This window comes from Dama dama, chromosome 31, assembly GCF_033118175.1.
Source record: "Dama dama isolate Ldn47 chromosome 31, ASM3311817v1, whole genome shotgun sequence".
In the NCBI taxonomy this organism is placed as follows: domain Eukaryota; kingdom Metazoa; phylum Chordata; class Mammalia; order Artiodactyla; family Cervidae; genus Dama; species Dama dama.
Genome location: NC_083711.1, coordinates 15,578,221 through 15,598,748, shown reverse-complemented (window position 1 = coordinate 15,598,748; position 20,528 = coordinate 15,578,221). Strand labels below are relative to the sequence as shown.

Below are 20,528 nucleotides of genomic sequence, written 5' to 3'. Positions count from 1 at the left end.
AGCCCTTATTTTATACATAGTAGAGTGTATATGTTAAGCCCAAATTCTTAATTTATCCCTCCTCCCACCTTGCCCTTTTGTTTAACCATATATTTGCTTTTGAAGTCTGTAAGTCTGTTTGTTTTGTAAATAAGTTCACCATATCATTTTTTTTTTTTTTTAGATTCCACATAAAAGTGATGTCATATGATATTTGTCTCTTTCTCTGTCTGACTTACTTCACTTAGTATGATTAAGAAAAACCAAAAAACAAAAAAATCTTCTCTCCCTCAGTAGTCAATCAGAATATCATTTACGCTATCCTGAAGAGCCAAGTTTGAGAATGTATAGTTTGGCATGAAACCTCATATATAAACCTTTATATAACTCTTATTCTTAAACAAAAAAACAATATCTATTACTAGTGACTCATGGAAAACTGAATTCGGATTTTCTGTTGTACTAGGGTTTTCCTGGTGGTTCAGATGGTAGAGAATCTGCTTGCAATGCAGGAGACCCAAATTCGATCCCTGGATTGGGAAGAGCCCTTGGAGAAGAGAATGGCTACCCACTCCAGTATTCTTGCCTGGAGAATTCCATGGACAGAGGAGCCTGGCGGGCTACAGTCCATGGGGTTGCAAAGAGTTGAACACAAATGAGCTACTAACACTTTTACTTTCACCTTGTTTTTGTATTTCCTAGAGTTTTTGTATTTCTAGAATTCCCTAGAAAGGAACACATACTCATTTATAGCAGTTATTATTTAAAATATATGCTATTGCATCTAAAATAAACTATTGTTTAAACATACTCTTGAAGGAACAAAACTTTCATTCTTCTCAATTCTTTTCACTTGGCTATTTGGGAAATATTCCACTTAGCTCATTCAGAAAATGTGCATACCTGGCTTTGGGCACAATACTAACATTCTAAAATGGATGGACGAGGGCTAGTTTCCACGCATTTCTTGCAGTCGGTTGCATGTGGCTGGAAGTCAGACTAATGGTGATTTATAGTAATTGCCTATCATCAGTCTATGTCATGCTCACCTGCATAATCCATCAATTGTCCCCACATGCCCAGGACTCATAACCTACCTGAGATTATTTGATTCTTGTATGAAGAAACACACCACCAGGTGCCAATGGTCCAATGATGAAGCATGGCCCCCAGATCCTACTGCTCCAACTATCACAGCACCAAGGAGAAGAGCGTCAGAGGCCTGTTGACTCCCATCTCGTTAGAAGATAAAAGGTAGTTTCCTGAGAATGTGTATTTCCACAGGCAGAGCAGGCAGGAGTTACCTACTGAGGTGATATCTCAGCCTCAACACTACTGACGTTTTGGGTGAGATAATGCCTGGTCTGTGCATTGCAGAATCTCTTGATTCTTTCCATTACATGCTAGTAGTGTCTTAACCCCTATATTCTGGCAATCAACAACATTCCCAAACAGTGTCAAATATCCCTCTGGGGGAAGGGGTGGTTTGCTCTGAATGAGAACTACTGTACCACGGAAAAGTAAAACTAGGCTCTTATAATTGGCCAGCATTGTGCACCGGATTCCTGAAGTATACAGCAGACTACAGGATAAAAGGAAATAATAAGATAAGTATTATTAAACATGTGCTCAGATGTTCAGTCATGTCTGACTCTTTGAGACCCCCTGGACTATAGCCCACCAGGCCCCTCTGGTTCTCCTGGCAAGAACACTGGAGTGGGTTGCCATCTCCTCCTTCAGGGGATCTTCCCTTATTAAACATGCTTACAAGTAATACATATACTAAACCCATATCTATGTATGTATTGTTGCTGCTGTCGTTCGTTGCTAAGTTGAGTTTGACTCTCTGTGACCCTGTGGACGGCACCGGGCCAGGCTCCCCTGCCCTTTACCATCTCCTGCTCAAATTCATGTCCATTGAATTGGTGATGCTATCTAACCATCTCATCCTCTGCTGCCCCCTTCTACTTTTGTCTTCAGTCTTCCCCAGCATCAGGGTCTTTTCCAATGAGTCAGCTCTTTGCATTAGGTGGCCAAAGTATTGGGCTTTGGGTTTCAGGTTCAGCATCGTGTGTGTGTGTGTGTGTGTGTGTGTGTGTGTGTGTTTGTATATATATCACACATATCTCCAAAGGTACACTGGTAGTTTTGGAAAATTTCCCTGGGGGAGGGAAGTGGTAAAAATAAACCAGTTATGGTATTTCTAGAGCACTTGGTTTTGGAACAAAAGTTGCAATGTGAGAAAGGTAGACACTTTTGCCTACACTTTTGGTCTTTACTTTGACCAGTTGATTGGTTTTAATTTTGTCCTTTCTTGTTCTGTAAAACAATTATACTTTTTCTTCCCCATGATAACTCATCAACTATATGAATACATATACTATATATATTGTTCTAAAGTCCCGTTCCAACTTTTTTTAAACCATACAAAATAGGACATTGTTGTAAGTTCCTTCAGTTTTCCAACTTCTTTCTCTCCCCTAAAGGAACTTCAGTCTGTTTATATTATTTTTAAATTATGGTTCCCAGAATTGAAATGGCAACTTGAGTCAATGAGAAATGCTTTTGTCTCAACAAAGAGAAAATTCAACAAGGATTTAAACCTTAAAAAAAAAATTTCTCGTAGAACAAGTATTCCAAAGATAGTTGATTGTTGGCATTGGTTCAGCTTTGCAATGACAGTCTCTTCTGCCCTACTATTAATATAGAGCAAGGAGGAAGGTGAAATACATTAACATTAACAATGTCTGCAGCATGGAGAATAGGAACACAATCACTGTATGGAACTGTATCAATACACTTCAAGAGTCTAATTGCTTCTTTGGCAACTGTATCACTTGACTGACTCTGTATTTAACTATCAGAGAAACTGTCACACTGCAATATAATTTCTTGGTCACCTATATGCCTCTCCCTGGTCCTTGAGGAATTATAATTATTTATTATCACAATGATAGTATTAATATCATTTCAGGCTATATTCTTTAAGTGAACAGTAAATTTTTTTAAACTTATCAATGTATACCAAATATATTCTAATCTCAAATTTTTCACTTGCAAAAAGTTGTTTATTAGAATATTTCCATTTAAAACATATTTATTTTTCTTTCTGTTGCATTATAATTTCTTGTTTAGCTTCGAAGTTCTAGGAATTCTCTAGTAATTGTGTATAATACTTGTGTGCACATCCATTTATGAAGCAAACCACAGGTTTAATCAGGTTCTTAAAGTGATATTTGGCTTAAGAAGTTTAAACTTTTTATACAACATAGATTTTTTAAAAAGATGAGAAATTAAAAGAAAATTTCTCTGAGAGAATTATTTTCAGGAAAATGAAAACAACTAGAAAGGGCCTATTTTGGAGAGATATCTGTCTTCCTATGACCGTGAAGCATTACTAAAAGAAGAAAAAACAGAAAGAAAAAGAGAAAGAGAAGAAAGAAAATAGCATCTTCTATGACAGTTCTGGATTTCATGTCAAATTCTGTCTCTGAGCTCATATACTGATGTCTTACTAATATCAAAATCCAAAGAAGGTTCAGGACTCTACTGGATTATAAAAACAAAGATGGTGGGCTCCAGAAATACTCCACCAGTACTGAAACAGTTTTATTATTTCACTAGGAGAGAAATGCAACAGACAGGTTGTCCTTTCTACAAATCCCTGCCCCATTTTCAGAAGTACATGGCTTTAAAATTCTGTGTTGATAGATTTATATTGATTCAACCATAGTCTCTGGCTTCCCTGGTGGCTGAGAAGGTAAAGAATCCCCCTGCAATGTGGGAGACCCTGGTTTGATCCCCGGATTGGGAAGATCCTCTGGAGAGGGGCATGGCAACCCACTCCAGTATTCTTGCCTGGAAATTTCCAAGGACAGAGGAACTTGGTGGGCTACCGTCCAGGGGATCACAAAGAGTCAGACACGACTGAGTGATTAACACACCTAACTTCCTGTAGGACCACTGACACAGGAACTAATAGAATTAGGAGTGAGGACTATCCCTGTAAGGAACTAGAACTCGATGTTGTCTGTACTCAATAGAGACAAATTACGGTGCTATCTGCATTTCCTAGACAGGACATTCCCTGTCTTCATCCTTCTAATTAGAGGGGCTTCCCTAGTGGCTCAGACGGTAAAGAGGAGACCTGGGATCACTCCCTGGTATGGGAAGATTCCCTAGAGAAGCGAATAGCTATTCACTCCAGTGTTCCTGCCTAGAGAGTTTCATGGACTGAGGAGCCTGGGGGGCTACAGTCCATGGGGTCGCTTTACTTGCTTATGAAATGACCTGCAGATGATTGAACAATTTTATTGTATACATCTGGCTGAACATATTTTAGCAAATAAATATTTGTTTATTATTTGCTTGATTCCACATGTACAGCTGATACCCTAAACTTTCTCTGCAATATTAAATTTGAGACCTGCTTAAGTCAGACACTCCTGGTCCATGGAACTTCAACAACTTTCAGACACATTGAAATGTTTTTTCAGGGAAAAGCATGCATAGTGGGAAAACTACAGTAACAAAACCGGAACAGAGCAAAACAATAAAAATCAATTCATGTTTCCCACCCAACCAGAAAGATTCCCTAGAGTCTGGGCTGGTATACCAAGTTAATTACAAGACTGTGACTTCTTGTCTGTAGCCCACTGGTTTTGTACTCACACGAATATAAAGGGTAATGATTTCCACTTAATTGTTAACTATTATGTCTTTGTAGTCTTAAACATTGTTTTTTTTTTTTTCCCTGAAATGAAAGCCTCCATTTATTTGTGTAGAAATGACATGGTTGCAAAGAAAAGTTAACTTTAAAAGGTTGATAACTACAGAGAATAGCGTATCATATAATCTTTCAACTTTAGAAGAATCAAGGAAGGATCTATGAATGTTGCTGATTCCTGTATTGTGAAATTTTTAATTAGTTGGGCTGAAAAAGAGTGTTCTGGGACTTCAGAGTCTTGGCCTCAAGAAACCATGTAGGTTCCACTTGGTTCTCTAGAAACACCTACTCTTGGCCTTCTGAGCCACTTGTAAGAAGACTGACCACAACCTGCTGAAAAGATCGTTCCTCAGGGAAAGCCCTGAGACTAAATGAAAAAGGAGGGCTCCAGCTGAACCCGACCTTCTCGCTGTCCTTGCCAAGATGCCAGACTTGTGGGTGAACCTGTCTTGGACCTTCTAGTCCAGTCCAGCTACAGATGAATCTCATCGAATAACTCCAGTTGGTATGTGGAGCAGGCCCATCACTTAACTGAGGCCTGACTTACCATATCATGAGCTTCAATACACTGTAGTCTTAAACCACAAAATTTGGGAATGGTTCACTAATAGCAATTTATACTCAGAACATCCTTATTAAAACTTTGACTTATTTGATCAAAACTTTTATTCACTGATTTATTGTCAATAAAAGATTTCTTAGCTGCATTTTGGAGAACAAGGTTTCAGGCAATAGATTTCTCTATTCCATGAACTCCTATCCCTTCTGCCCCTGTTTTAAACCTGTTTTCGCTTGTTCTAATCTGTAGCAACAGATTCTCACTTCCCCTCAAGTTTTTCAGCTCATCTTGTCCTTGAGTCAAGGTGTACATATGGACTACTTTTCCAGCAGCCCAAGCAACTCTATGTCAAAGTGAGCTTAGATGAGGGTCTGATCTCAAGCCTTTGTGCCTGTTTTAGCAAGTCAGATTCTGTTTTTCTTGTGTTCCCCCTTCTTATACCATAACCCCAAGAACTGGTTCCTAACCTTGTTCATTCTGATTAATGGTCTAAACTGGTAGCCTTTCTAATACTCTACTCTAGATTTCTGTAAGTGCCATATAAAATTGCTATACACTTGGCAGCCTAAAACACCATCAGTTTATTATCTTCTATCTACAATTCTATGGTGAGATAATAATAGATGTTTAGATGTAGAGTTGGACGGTAAAGAAGGCTGAGCACCAAAAAATTGATGCTTTCGAACTGTGATGTTGGAGAAGGCTCTTGAGAGTCCCTTGGACAGCAAGGCGATCAAACCAGTCAATCCTAAAGGATATAAATCCTGAATGTTCATTTGAAGGACTGATGCTGAAGCTGAAACTCGAATACTTTGGCCACCTGAGGCCAAGAGCCGACTCACTGAAAAGACCCTGATGCTGGGAAAGATTGAGGGCAGGACGAGCAGGGAGCGACAGAAGATGAGATGGTTGGATGGCATCACTGACTCAATGGACATGAGTTTGAGCAAACTCAGGGAGATGGTGAAGGACAGGAAAGCCTGGTGTGCTGCAGTCCATGGGGTCACAAAGAGCCGGACATGACTTACTGACTGAAAAACATTAGGCTCAGCTTGGCTCAGTTGGGTCTCCGGTTTGGGTGTAACCAGGTTGGAATCAAGGTGTCAACAGAGTTGCATTTCTTTCTGGAGGCTCTGAGGATGTCTCTGATTCTGAACTTCATGCTGTTGCCAGAATCCAGTGTCTTGCAGGTGTAGAACTGAGGTCCCTATTTTCTTTCTGGCTGTCAACTGGGGGATTGTTCTCAGCTTCTAGATTCTATGTTCCTTGGCCCTTGACTCCCTCTCTCCATCTTCAGAGTCAGCAGTGATGCATGGAATCCTTCTCATTCTTGGAATTTCTCTGATTTGCCCTTCTGCCTTTCTTTCCTGTCTTTAAGAGTTTATTTGATTACTTTGAGCCCTACACCCCACCCCCAGTTAACCCAAAGTAACCTTCCTCTCTTGAGTTAGAGAGGTTAGTAGCATGAATTCCATCTGCAAAATAGCTTTACAGCAGTGTCTGGATTAGCATTTGATTGAATGATCAAGGGTTGGGAATTATGGAGGGACATCTTTAGAATTCCTTTACAACATGTCATCCTAGGAACTAAAGATCTGTCTTGGAACTAAGGAGCTACCATGCATCTGCTTTTGTTTCCCTTCATCCTTGACCTTTTGTCTAAAGTGTCAGTGCTCCCTATTTAGAATATTTTCATTACCAAAAAAAAAAAAAAAAAAAGAAAATTTCATTGCCTGCCCATTTGCTATGATGTCTTTGACCATTTTCTGAATCCCTTTAGTGACGATTATCTACATGTTTGCTATCCAATCCTTCCTTCTTTCCTTCATTTGGCAAGTACTTATGAGTATTTATTTTTGCCAGGTACTTTGAGGGTAGCTGATGGGATGGCAGTGAAGAAACAAACAAAAAGACTTTGCTCTCAAGATATGTTTTGAGTTGGCCAAAAAGTTCATAACATCTTGCAGAAAAACCTGAAAGAACTTTTTGGCCAGCCCAATATATCAAGAAAGACTCCAGAGAATCTAGGAATTAAAGATGGTTTGGACTTTTCACATGCCTATAGTTCCATTTTGAACCATCTTCTTTGTTCATTTTACTCCTAATCTAAAAACCACCCTCCGGACCACTTTTATACTTTCTACTTTGCCTGAACCAACTCAGTATTAATGTGAAGGAGTTTGTAAGATTAAATACCAAAGTGTTTTTTCCCCTTCCAGCCAGTTACTGGTTTTCTAAATCAAATTCTCTCTCCTTAAACAACAACTCTTTGTACACTCTAAGCTCTTGTCTCTATTCTCACTGTTTGCCCAATTCTCCACAGTTTCCATGCCATTTTAATTGGAATTTTAGGATCACTTTTGTTTTTACTCAAGGACCCACACATTAGGTCATTTAAATTCTCCCCCTAGCCCCCCCAATCTCACACATTCTTCCATGCACCCTGCAATCCCTCCCTCAGACTCCTAGTACTTTAAAAAGCCAATAATTGATAACAAATATCTAAAGTTATTATACTGGTGAGTGGTATTTGGTGACAGCTAGACAATCACTGACAATTATGATTTGAGGGCCATCTGTAATGTTGGGATCTTAAGACCAGTGTCCTAAGGGTCATGGAGTGGAAAACCTGGGAGAAAATTGTGAGGTATTTACTATTGTGCCTGACACAAGAGGTGTTCAATAATATTAAATTATAATATACCAGACTTCTAAATGTTTAAGTGTTTTAAGTTATTTCTTTCAACACTATACATCCTACCAAGAAGAAAATTTAAAGTACAATTCTGAAATACTATTTGATAAGAGAGAGAAATTCAGTGTTTGCAATGTACACTAACTAGTAATGATTTCAGTTTTAGAAGGAATTCATGTCCTTCAGAATCTTAATGCTATAAATTTGATACCAAAAAATAGCCTTTTGCTAGTGAATGTTAATTCCTTTTAAATTTTGATGCATGCATTATTATTTTGGCTCTTTAGTTTTATAGCTAGAATACATTTGTCTTATAAAAGGAAGGATGAAGTAGGTAGGTTATGTTGCTTGTGGTTCCAATTTAACATCAGAAGTTTGAAACTAGACAGATTTAGGGGCTGATGGTCTGGTAAGAAGAACTTGAAGCAAAAGTTCATTATAGTTTAAGACAGACAAACTATTAAAGGCCTGTGCCAAAGTGGATAAGAGATGGTAGAAATTATAGAGAACCTGGGGCTTCATTAAGACCTAACTTGGTCCTATTGCTGTTATGAGAAAATTAAGAATAAATAGACAACAGTTTCTACCTCTAAAACACATTATATGCCGTACATACTTTAACCTATTTTACAATTTACATTTATTATGCCCACTGAAACCACAAAACCAATGTTTAATTTTACAGTTTAAAGTCACACATAAGGAAATGTTTTACAAAATAGGATATTGTTCCTTAATGAAAAATATTACAGTAAAGGTCCCAAACATCTTATTTCAAGTGGTTTACCTGAATAACAGAGCAGTTGTGGAATGCAGGCTACAAAACACAGTAACTCTTTCAATAGCTGTTTCAGGTTTGAAATATGCCAAAGCTGAAGAGACATTTTAAACAAGACCCGTCTTAGTTTTCCAAGATTTTTTTTTTTTTGGTTTTCCAACAGCATTGTATTTACTGAAAAATGCCATCACTTCTGGAAAATTGAGAGTAGAAAGCAGCGTACATTTTACGGCTTGTATACAGTATGTAAATCTTCAATATTTTACTCTGCCTTGAAAGCATCTTTCAAGACTTAAAAATATCAGCTCTATACCTCTTTAGGTTTATTACCTGACGACTCACAGACACTAATATAGAAATCAAATATCCGTGGCCACTGCCTATATCAAATCCAACATATTCTTGCAATCTGTTTAGTTATCTGCAGTCTATTTACAAAGCGCATGCATGATTTCCTCTGATGAATGATCTTATTAAAATGTAAGCAGTATTTGTCAACTCCTATATTTATGTTACGCTGGAGTGTGTAATGCAAAAATACCATCCAGAGACAATATAAATTTCTTAATCCAAAGTCTAGTTTCACAAAGTCACACAGTATGATACTCTATCTTAGATATACTCAGCATGGGGTGAAATGTTTCTAATATGTTGTGAATTGTTACAGAAAAGATGGAGATAGAATAGCCAAGTGTATAGACATAAAATACTGCAAAACTTGAAGTCCAGCCAAATATACACAAAATTCCTTTGTGTATAAGCAACTTGAGACAAGTTTGTTTGAAAGGAATGCTGATGGCTTAGTACATGATAGAATGTGACTCATCTAAAACTGGGCTATGGCGACCTGATGCTTTTCAAGTTTGGATGTCACCTTAAATATCCTCAATGTACATGGAGCTTCTGTCACTAAACCCTGCCAATCTGAATGACCATTAGGTACAATTTCCCAAACTTTGATTATCAAGTTGTGTCCAGCTTTGACAAAAAGACTTAAAGAGCTCTTTCTTGCAAACCAAGAAATCATGTAGAATAAAATAGTAACTCAGAAATACTGCATTTGGCAGTTGGGTCACTGAAAATGCTAGCACCTTGATAAAGATTGCAATTGTTCATTGGATGTGCCAAAGGAAAAGTAAAAAAAAAAAATGCCCTGTTTTATTTGTAAATCACAGTTGTCCTCACAGTGTTAGACTTGGATCATTCTGCTGTGGCAGTGCCTTATAGGAAGATGTGTGAGGTTTGTGTTCAGTCTTGTCTGACTCTCTGGCGACCCCATGGACTGTAGCCCACTAGGTTGCTTTGCCCAAGGGATTTTCCAGGCAAGAATACTGGAGTGGGTTGCCATTTTCCTACTCCAGGGGATCTTCCCTACCCAAGGATCAAACCTGCAATAGGATGATGGGCCATTATTTATTTCCTTCACTTGACCTATGGCAGGGCACATGGACCAGTTGGTGGAGATGTAAGATACGAACCACAGACAGCAAACTTGAGAGAACATTAAGAGAGTGCAAGCTAATGAATATATATATATATTTCAGTCCTATTCCATTTTAAAACCAACATTTTCTAACAACACTTTCCTTTATCTTTTCTACAAAATCTGCATTGATAACTATGATATCATGGCAACAGGATAGCCAGATGGAGTACTTTTCTGATCTGAACACTATGTATGTTTGCATTTTCTGAATCACTGATGCATAGGTTGGTGTTTCAATATGTTCTCATACATTAATTAAATAAGACATTCAGTATGCAGTATAGACTGATATGTTTTAAGAGCTGTAACTTGATAAGTCATTTCTGTAGTTCATGCTAGTGAAAGTGAAACTCGCTCAGTCGTGTCTGACTCTTTGCGACTCCATGGACTATTCAGTCTATGGAATTCTCCAGTCCAGAATACTGGAGTGGGTAGCCTTTCCCTTCTCCAGGGGATCTTCCCATCCTTGGGATCAAAGCCAGATATCTGGCATTGCAGGCAGATTCTTTAGCAGCTGAACTACAAAGGAAGCCCTGTAGTTCATGCGAACAGGAAGCTATTAGAAAGATTGTATTTTTTAGTGTGCTAGTTGATTTACCCACTTAGTTGGTCTACCTGTTTGATAACCTAAAACTACAGGTTGTTGGCAAATAAGAAAAATAATAAAGAAAACCTACAAGTTCCCTTTCTGTGTGTCTATATGATAGATCACCTTGACCCTGCACTTAAATGGCCATTTCTGTTCTCAAGGTCATTCATGTAGAATAAAACAGTAACTCAGAAGTTACTCTGTAGCTTTGAAATGTTAAAAAAATATAAGGTGTTTTTATGACTTCAAGTTTGACTATTAACAGATTAATAATAGTCACTCATCATGCAGATAAGATTTCATACTCAGCCACAAGCTATTAGCAAAATCCAGCGATTGTTAAGTTTAATCTTATTTCACAGTGAACTCTTAAGTTATAGCACAAGTCCTGAACTTCTTTGGATCTGGCTGCTGTCGTCTCCTAAACCATTAAAATGACCTTGTTAATAAAGAAGGAGCCAAGGGGAGAAACATCAGAACCAAAGATTGATCTGGTCAACTGTGTGTCCAAAGGTGTTTTGCCTTACTGTGACCAAATTGTGAAATTATAGTCTGGGGCAAGCTGGTGTGATCATAGGTGTCCCTGCTTGTCCCAAATCCTATTATCCCTCCAAAAGATTAACTTGTAATAATAAAACATCATATCACATCAATGGACATCCCAAACTTGCAGAAACAGTTATGACTACAAATATCTGAATCATTTAAATCCGATTTGTTTACTCTCATTTACAAATTTCTAAAGATGCTGAGAGGAAATGCTATTAATGTTAAGAAGGGTTTCTAAAGCAGCAGAAGACATTATTTTGCTTTGTTATCATTGATATCATTCGGAGGTTGTGATATATCAACAGCTCCTTGTCCAAGTTCGTCAGTGAAAGTGTATGGACCTGATTCTGAATTGTCTTAGCTTCTACTGGAAGCTTCCAGGCTACCTAGATACTCTAGTTTTAAACTTAGACCTTAGTTCCTTGAATAAATGTGTTTCTTAGCTGAGGTTTGGGAAGATTAGGAACCCAAAGACCTGTTAACTTAACTACAAGTGATGAATATTACTAGCCACGGAAGATTAAATTTAAAATGTCCTTAGTAAGGAAAGGGACAGTATCAGAATAAGAATACATGAGGAATATACACATATACACCTGTTTCACACAGAAAGCTTTCAGTAAAAAAAAAATACAAAAGCAACCAGTGCCATATATTATGTAAATTCACAAAGTGTACTTTATACACAAACATGAAGCATAAATTAAAAAGTAGGACAACAGCAGAACATCTTAAATATAGAAGAATTTGCACATATTTTTGTTAAATAAGAATAAATAATTTTATCACACAAATTCACATACCAGTTGCAAAAACAATAAATTACTTTTTTTTTTTCAGTGCTGCAACTTTTTTTTGTCTGTGATTAATCCCTTCATTCTTAATGTGCTAAAACTGTTTCCACAGGAAGGCAGAGGACATTGAATTGGTTGAATAAATTAAAACAATGTCCTTAAACCTCTAAACAACAAGGTAGGGCTTCATTTGACACTTTCTGTTCTAGAAGAAATAAATGTTGTATTGTTCTGGGCTCCCTTTTATCTACTGAAACAATCTGGAGTGTTTAGTTTTGTGAGTGCCATTAGATTCTTACTAACCTGAGCTTTTTCAGACAGACTCTTTTAAAGTCTTTTCTTTTTAGGAAGTGGCTTCTAGCATCCTGAATTTTACACTCTTAATTCACGATGCAGCTATGGAAAAAGAAAAGGCATAACACAACCTGAAACTGAACTAAACTACTTTGCATATATTGAGGATTTTCCCTTTGCTTATCATTCTCTGTGTCTACTAAACACTCCATTTCTCTAAATTTCAGTTTCCAGTCTATATATTTTCTCAGGAGTTTAGACATACATTCCTTAGTCAATCTACTGACACCCACACAAGGGAAAAAAAAAAAAAAAAAAAACTAAAAAAGCCCCTTAGATAGAAGCATGGAATAGTGGTTTATTTATTTATTTTAAACTCTCTAGGATTGCTCCTACGAGAAGTGTAAAACTTCGGTATTTGGGGAAAAAAGGAATCATTGATAAATCATATTTTAAAATCTATGAATACAGTATGGAGAAGTAGAATAGGAGACAATCACGTTTGCTCTTCAATTATTTTTTAATGTTACTGCCAATACAACCACAAAAGATTAAAAAATTGCCATAGCTGAGTTACTTGATTCAAGTTATTTTGAATATTGGAAAAAGTAAAGCTGGTCTGTCCATTCTCTCAGCATAGTCAAATGATCAGTGTTATTTTTACTTTTTTCTACTGACGTGAACAGCTTTGCTCTCAGTGCCTCATATCTGGTACCTTCATCAAATGGAGGTTACCAGTCTTGTAAAGGCCTCCGTTCTCTAACTGGCATTTGATTAAGAAAAAGGACCATGTCTAAAGCAAAGTCAGCCTACGAAAACCCAAAGAATGATGAACACTTTTGATTTCTTGAGCAAATACTTAAAACACAGAGATATCCATTCCCTTGGTCTACTGAAATGAATGTGCTATAGCAAGATCAATTACATAATTCTTTTATATTAAAAATATGTTATGACAAAAATAAACTCTCATGAGCTTAAGGAAATTCAAATAGTAGTTCCCTAATATCCTTATAAGCAAATCTCTAATAATACGGCACATTTGGTAGGATTATTAGAAAATTTCATAAAAGCAAATTGTTTGTGCTATTTCACAAAGAAAAACCAAATAAAATGTAATATTTTGGTTTTTCTGAACCATGGCATAGAGGGATGTGGTTTATTGCCTATGAAGTTTCTATGCAGATGACTGGAAAAATTTTCCATGCCTAACTATTCCAACTCACAATCTACCTAAACAGGCTATGGAAATAAGAGCAAACTTTGCAAAGGCCATCACATTTCATCACTCACTGGTACAACCAAATGCTTTCTAACTGGGAACAATCTTAACAGTATCAGTATACTTGGATTAAAAAAAAATATGCAAAGAATTATTGCCTATGGTGTGGAAACAGTCTTGTTAATATTAACCTTTTTTTTTTTTTTGCACTAGCCACATTAACGATAACCACTTCTACATGCGGCTGACTACCAAGTCAACAAGTCCAAAACATCATAGGTTAAGAAGCCTTGAACAAAGCAAAGAAACGAGCAAAAACAAAAGGCGCTATAAAGGCTTGCTGGTAAGAGGTATACCAGTGTTGAATGTGATTGAAAACTTCATTGTGTGTTCTCTATGGATACGACACATTGTGAGCTATCAGATAGGAGCCACAGAGGGAGAAAGCAGCTGTGAAAATCTAACTTGAAAATACGGTGAAGCAGGTATTTTTGTTTGTTTGTTTTTACTTTTAAATTCTAACAGGAGGAAATTAATTTTCAGACCTTTGAATACTGATGCACACACAAACACTTCTTCTACCTCCTCATGATACATTGATTTGTCTGGCTGCCTGAAAAAATACAGGCAGTTAGTGATTTAAATAAACGGACCCCTGCGTATATTTAAATGACTAGATACACTGAGACCCTTTTCTCTTTTCAGAATGTCTCAGAAGATGCTTGCTGTCAAAATGGTTTTTGACAAAAATTATATCTCCCGTAGTCTGAACGTATAACTAACTCTTTTTAAAACAGCAGCAAGTTCTTAATTTCCAGTAAAACATCCACAGCTCTTTCTGGAAACTGGAAAGAGTGGAAATAGCTGCAGACCTCCTTTGGTCAAATACTTTTTTTATATAGAAATATATATATATATTTTAATAGAACCAAGTGATATAAAGTGACATACCAAGGAAGCATGTATTTACAAACAATAAAAATAAGCTGCTGTGTAAATAATATGCATGAAAATGATTATGATGCCTTTGAAGACATTCTATAAGAGGTAGGTGACGAGGGAGAGACCGCTCTGCCATCTTCGAATGTCCCCTGTCTCTACATTCATCCGTGTTTCTGCAATCTCGTCGGCCCAGGGGATGTTCAGGAACTCTCAAGTGTTTCCACGTCCCAAGGTCACCACTGTCCCACGAAGCAGTGCACACCTTCATTTTGGTCGCTGAGGGCAGATTCTGCCCATAATCGGACTCCCCGTGGGCGATGACGCTGCAGGGTGTGACTTTCTGCGCTTTCGGGGGACCCTGCGTCCCCCGCGCCTGCATCCGAGAGCCGTGCTTTCAGCCGTCCCGGCAGCAGGCCGTAAGCACAGGGCTAACACTTCTTCAGCAGACACTGCTTGAACGCGGAAGGCCTCTGGGAGAGGGGGCAGCCCTTCGCCAGCTTCCGATTCCCGTCCTGGCACTGCACCGTCCTGGTGTGCCAGCCCGTGTCACAGGTTCGCGAACAGGCAAGCCAGGGGCCCGTCACCCACTGCAGCTGCGGGCTGGGCGAGCCCACGCTATTGCTGCCCTGGCTGGGGACAGAGTTTGCTTTTGGAGCGGACTTCTTGGGAACGAAGAAGCTGTAGCGGACATCGAGGGCCTTGGTGGGGTCTGTGGCAAGAATCTGCACGATGAGGATTTCCTTGGTGGCCGAGTAGCCCATCCCGTGCAAGAAGTCGTCCCTGTGGCTCCAGCCGCTGTAGTTCATGACGGTCCCGTTGATGTCGATGATGGTTTCCGAAGTGGAGATCATGTACTTGCCGTTGATCAGGTACTCACCGTTTTTCTTCTTCAGGGCTAAGTAGGCAGTGAACCTGGTCTGGTCTTTGGCTTTGAACTGGCGGACTTTTATGTGAGTCGCCCCTTCGGGGATCCTCACGACGTCAGTGTAACCCTTACTGGAAGCAGGGATGTCCAGCAGGGGAGAGAGAAAGAACGGGGAGAGAGGGGAGGAAGGGAAAAAAAAAATAAGTAAAACGCTTAACAAACAGATAACGTAAATAGACATTTTCTAAAAGTGTGGAAGACCCAGCTTTGATCCCTGGGTGGGTATCAAAGGGAATGGAGAGAAGGGAATGGCTACGCACTCCAGTATTCTTGCCTGGAGAATTCCATGGACAGAGAGAGTCCATGGGGTCACAAAGAGTCGGACACTGACTGAATGATTAGCACTGGCACATCACCTTATCTTAGTGCAGTTTTAATGTATTAAACTAAAAAAAAAATTCAATTTATTAAAGCTTAAAATTGGTTTCAAACATTGGTTTTCTTATAGCAAAATATATTTTATAGTTAAGACTATCACATTGTATACATTTCTTTAAACAACAGATTTTTATTTATTTTTAAAATTTTCTCTTATTATTTTTGGCCACACCATGAGTCATGAGGGATCTTAGTTCCCTGGCCATAGATTGAACCTGTGCCTTCTGCAGTCTTAACCACTGAACCGAGAAGGGATGTCCTGCATACATTTTTATTATGATGTTCAAAATTTACAAAGCTACTCTATGTTCTTTCTGGCACAAAATGGGATACACATAAACAGAAACCAACAAAAATCTACCCTCAATTAATCTCACAGAAATCTTTCAATTAACGTTCCTCAAGCTTGTTTGCACATTAAGATCACATGGGGATCTTGGAAAACATTCAAAGCTTGCAAATCTGAATCCAGGGCAGTTAAATCCTCATCTTTCAGGATGGGTCAGAGGCAGCAGTACTTTTGGAGTTTCTCCCACTGTTCCAATGCTCAGACTAGTTGAGAAACCATGGGCTTAATTATTTGTTAGACTAGAGACAGGGTGGAGGCTCTGATTCTGTTTCTACCTAACACTCTGGATTTGCTGGGGCAGGACAGAAAATAAAACATAAAATTCTGTAACTGGGTAACCACAGCTTACCGGTATCAAAAGGGGGGGAAAAAAAAGAAACATTAATGCCTTAGCAAATTTCCCAGAATTATTAGGGTCTGCAAAACTTTATGGTGGACTGACTCAGGTTTTTATGATGAGCAACAAATGAGATAAATTTCTAATGATCCGTCTTCTGCTCAGGAAAGTGGGCAAAGGTATAAGTATCTCTGATACCCATAAGTTTGCAGAAAAGGCTAGGATGAAAGTTAGCTGAGCACTAAGGCATTACACCAGTGCAGAGGAGGCATCTCTTGCCAAAATCTTTGTCTAAGTAATTATATTAATGTCTCCATATGTTTTAGCTTCCTAGCTATTTAAATATAAACAAATACTCTGCTTGTGCAGTTTGACTAATGTGTGTGAAATTTACTTATTTACTTTCAAATTCTTACTCAAGTTTAGAGGATATGGGGCAACTGATCCATATATGGAAAATCCAAGTGTGTTTCCCACTCAAGTATCTCCTCTGAGTTGGAGAGAAGGCTTATTCCCAGGGAAGGCCCCTTTGTACTGGGCATGTGATCTCCAGTGATGGCCAGGCAGGTGGCAGAGCTTCTTACTGTCTTGAAGAGAGAAGATGCAATCCTGACGATAATGGCTTACCTATTCAATGTGATTTATCAACTTTACTTATGTAGTACATTTTGGATTAGATTCTGTCACAGGATTTTTTTTTTTAAGTGTCTAATATTAAGAGATGAGATGTTTCTACTATGGCTTCAAACTAAGCCAGGTGAAAAATATTCCATCTTACCTAAAAAGCCTTTCACTTTGATGAGGGTGAAAGAGAAGAGTGAAAAAGCTGACTTAAAACTCAACATTCAAAAAATGAAGATCATGGCATCTGGTCTCATCATTTCATGGCAAATAGAAGGGGAAAAAGTGGAAACAGTGACAGAATTTATTTTGGGGGGCGCCAAAATCACTGTAGACAATGACTGCACCCATGAAATTAAAAGATGCCTGCTCCTTGGAAGAAAAGCTATGACAAACTTAGAGAGTGTATTAAAAAACAGAGACATCACTTTGCTGACAAAGGTCCATCTAGTCGAAGCTATGGTTTTTCCAGTAGTCACGTATGGATGTGAGAGTTGGACCATAAAGAAGGCTGAGCACCAAAGAACTGATGCTTTCAAACTGCAGTGCTGGAGAAGACTCTTGAGTCCCTTGGACTGAAAGGAGATCTAACCAGTCAATCCGAAAGGAAATCAACCCTGAAAATTCACTGGAAGGACTGATGGTGAAGCTGAAGCTCCAGTACTTTGGCCACCTGATGATAAGAGCCGACTCATTGGAAAAGACTCTGATGCTGAGAAAGATTGAAGGCAAAAGGAGAAGGGGGCGGCAGAGGATGAGATGGTTAGAATCACCAACTCAGTGGGCATGAATCTGAGCAAACTCTGGGAGATAATGAAGGAAAGGTGAGCCTGGTGTGCTGCAGTCCATGGGGTCGCAAAGAGTTGGACATGACTTAAGTGACCGAACAATGACAACAACAAAATCGTACATTACCATGTGTAAAATAGATAGTCAATGGGAATTTTCCGTATGACTCAGGGGACTCCAGCTCGGGCTCTGTAGCTACCTAGATGGCTGGGATGGTGAGGGAGGTTCAAGAGGGAGGGGACATATGTCTGCTTATGGCTGATTCATGTTGATGTTTGGCAGAAACCAACATAATACTATAAAGCAAGTATCCTTCAATTAAAAATAAATAAATTTTTTAAAAGGGAAAGCAGAAAAATTCAATGTGTAAATGAATTACACCGCTAAATCTAAACAAAACTCAAATACGTGTTTGAAAAAAAAAAAAAAAAAAGCCTATCGGGGAAGATGTATTAAAGTAATTTGCCCAAGTTCACTAGAGTTAACCAGTGGCAGTGCTAGGACATTTGACTCCCAATTTCTGCTCCTTTTACCAAGTCCCTGTGCATGGAAACTTTAGCTCAATCAGCTGAACTTCCTAACAGTTAAATGAAAATATGTTCTGGTGATGTTCAGAGTTTAAGTGATACCAAACAGAGTGTCAAGAAAGTAAAGAATGTTGGTTGAGAGAATCAGACAGCACAGGCTTTTTTAAATCCTTGTTCTTGGAGTCTGACTCATACTCATGAGAATCACTGGGAGCTCAGCCCTGGGCAGGTCTCCAGACTGAGGAGCTCAAGGCACTGGGCAGTATGAATATCCGTGTGCTGATTTCTTGATGCTTCAGTAAAATAGGATTTCCTTTTATTCCTTATTTGTTTTCTTTCACCCTGCTTGGTATCATTTAAACTCTGGGCATTAACCGGTTTCCTTGGTCGCCATGAATGAATGCAGCTGTTTTCATGGATGTATGAAGTATGAAGTGTGGATGGCAGGGCAAGGAGTCTTCTTTTTTCTTTATACATATATCCCCTCTTGTTTGGATTTCCTTCCCATTTAGGACATGGAAGCAACCTAAATGTCCAGAGGAATGGATCAAGAAGATATGGTTTATATATATATATATATATATATATATATATATATATATATATATATAAAGGAATATTACTCAGCCATATAAAGGGACAAAATTGTGCCATCTGCAGAGACATCGGTGGACCTAGTGAGTCTCATGCAGAATGGAGTCAGAAAGAGAAAAACAAATATTATATTAACGCATATATGTGGAATCTAGAAAAATGGTACAGATGAACCTATTTGCAAAGGGAATCTTCTTGTGTCCAGGGCTTTCTCCATAGTACTAAGAACAGCACCTGCCATGAAGGAATATGTGCATTCTTACATACTACACATGCTGTCATGGAAGTGACATTCTAGCAAGAGTGGGGGAGTTAGACCCCCAAACAGAATATGCGATGATATCTGTTGATAAGAGCTGTGAAGAAGAGAGGAGACTAAGAAGACAGTGGAACAGGGAGGAAGGGGGAGAGACCCTCCAATTCATTTAAGAAAGTCACTGCCTGGGGGCGATGGGGGTTACATTTAGCAGACATTTAAAGGAATTCTAGAGGAAGCATTGGTTATATTCATTGTCAAAAACTGTCCCAGGCAGAGGAAACAGTGCCCATGGTCCTGCTTGCCATGTTTGAAGAGCGTTGGGAAGTTGGGAAGTCCAGGATGTTAGAGCAGAACAAGAGAAGAGGCCAGGGAAGAAGAGACTTGGAGCAGGGCAGGGACCAAAGCTTTTGGCATCACCCAGGTTACAAAACAGCCTTGTGCACTGACTCTAAGTGAGACGGCAGCCACTGAAGGGTTGAGCCCAGGAATGCCACCAGCTGACTCAGATAATGCAGGGATGACTCTCTCTGCTCTGTGAGGAAGAGACCGTGAAGAATCACGGGCTGGGGAGCCACCCATGGGAAGACGGCTGGACTGATACAGCCAAAGAGGATGACCATAGGATGGTGGTGTTTGTCCTCCTGCTGGTGAGGTGCAACCAGATTCTGGGACACACCCTGGAAGTAGGACTGATTTGCAGATGAATGGATGTGAGTTGTGACAGAAAATGAGGTGTGAAAGACGGCTCAAGGTTTTAGCCCCAGGCAGTAGAAGGACTGAATTGCCCTTTAGTGACATGAAGAAAATTGAGAGAGGAGTGAACTAAAATTAGGATCATGTTCCTGAAGAGTTTTGAACTTAGTGAAATATTTTAATATGCATAATCTCATTTGATTCTCACAGAAACACTTATTTGCAAGATAATTACTATTATTTCCATTCTACTTTCAAGGATGTTAATAGGAAAGAAGTTGAGTGATTCTTTAAGACCACGTGGCTAAGGAATTACTAAGTCAGAGCTGGACTGCAAATATTCCAGCTCCAAGATCAATGTTCCTTTTTATCAATCAACTATGTCAAGATAATTTATTCAGGATACTCAAACAGGTCATTTGCATCATATACTCTAATCTTGA

The 20,528-nt window shown here is 38.8% G+C and overlaps 1 protein-coding gene across 1 annotated transcript in view; it reads right to left on the bottom strand.

Annotated features, from left to right (window-relative positions):
* Positions 1-8,582: 8,582 nt before the first annotated feature.
* ADAMTS5 (ADAM metallopeptidase with thrombospondin type 1 motif 5) overlaps positions 8,583-20,528 on the bottom strand; it is a 56,408-nt gene continuing 44,462 nt past the window's right edge. The window contains exon 8 of the mRNA XM_061133920.1: positions 8,583-15,609. Within this exon, the coding sequence (XP_060989903.1) occupies positions 15,042-15,609 (568 nt within the window). The 3' untranslated portion in view covers positions 8,583-15,041. The remainder of the gene's footprint in view (positions 15,610-20,528) is intronic.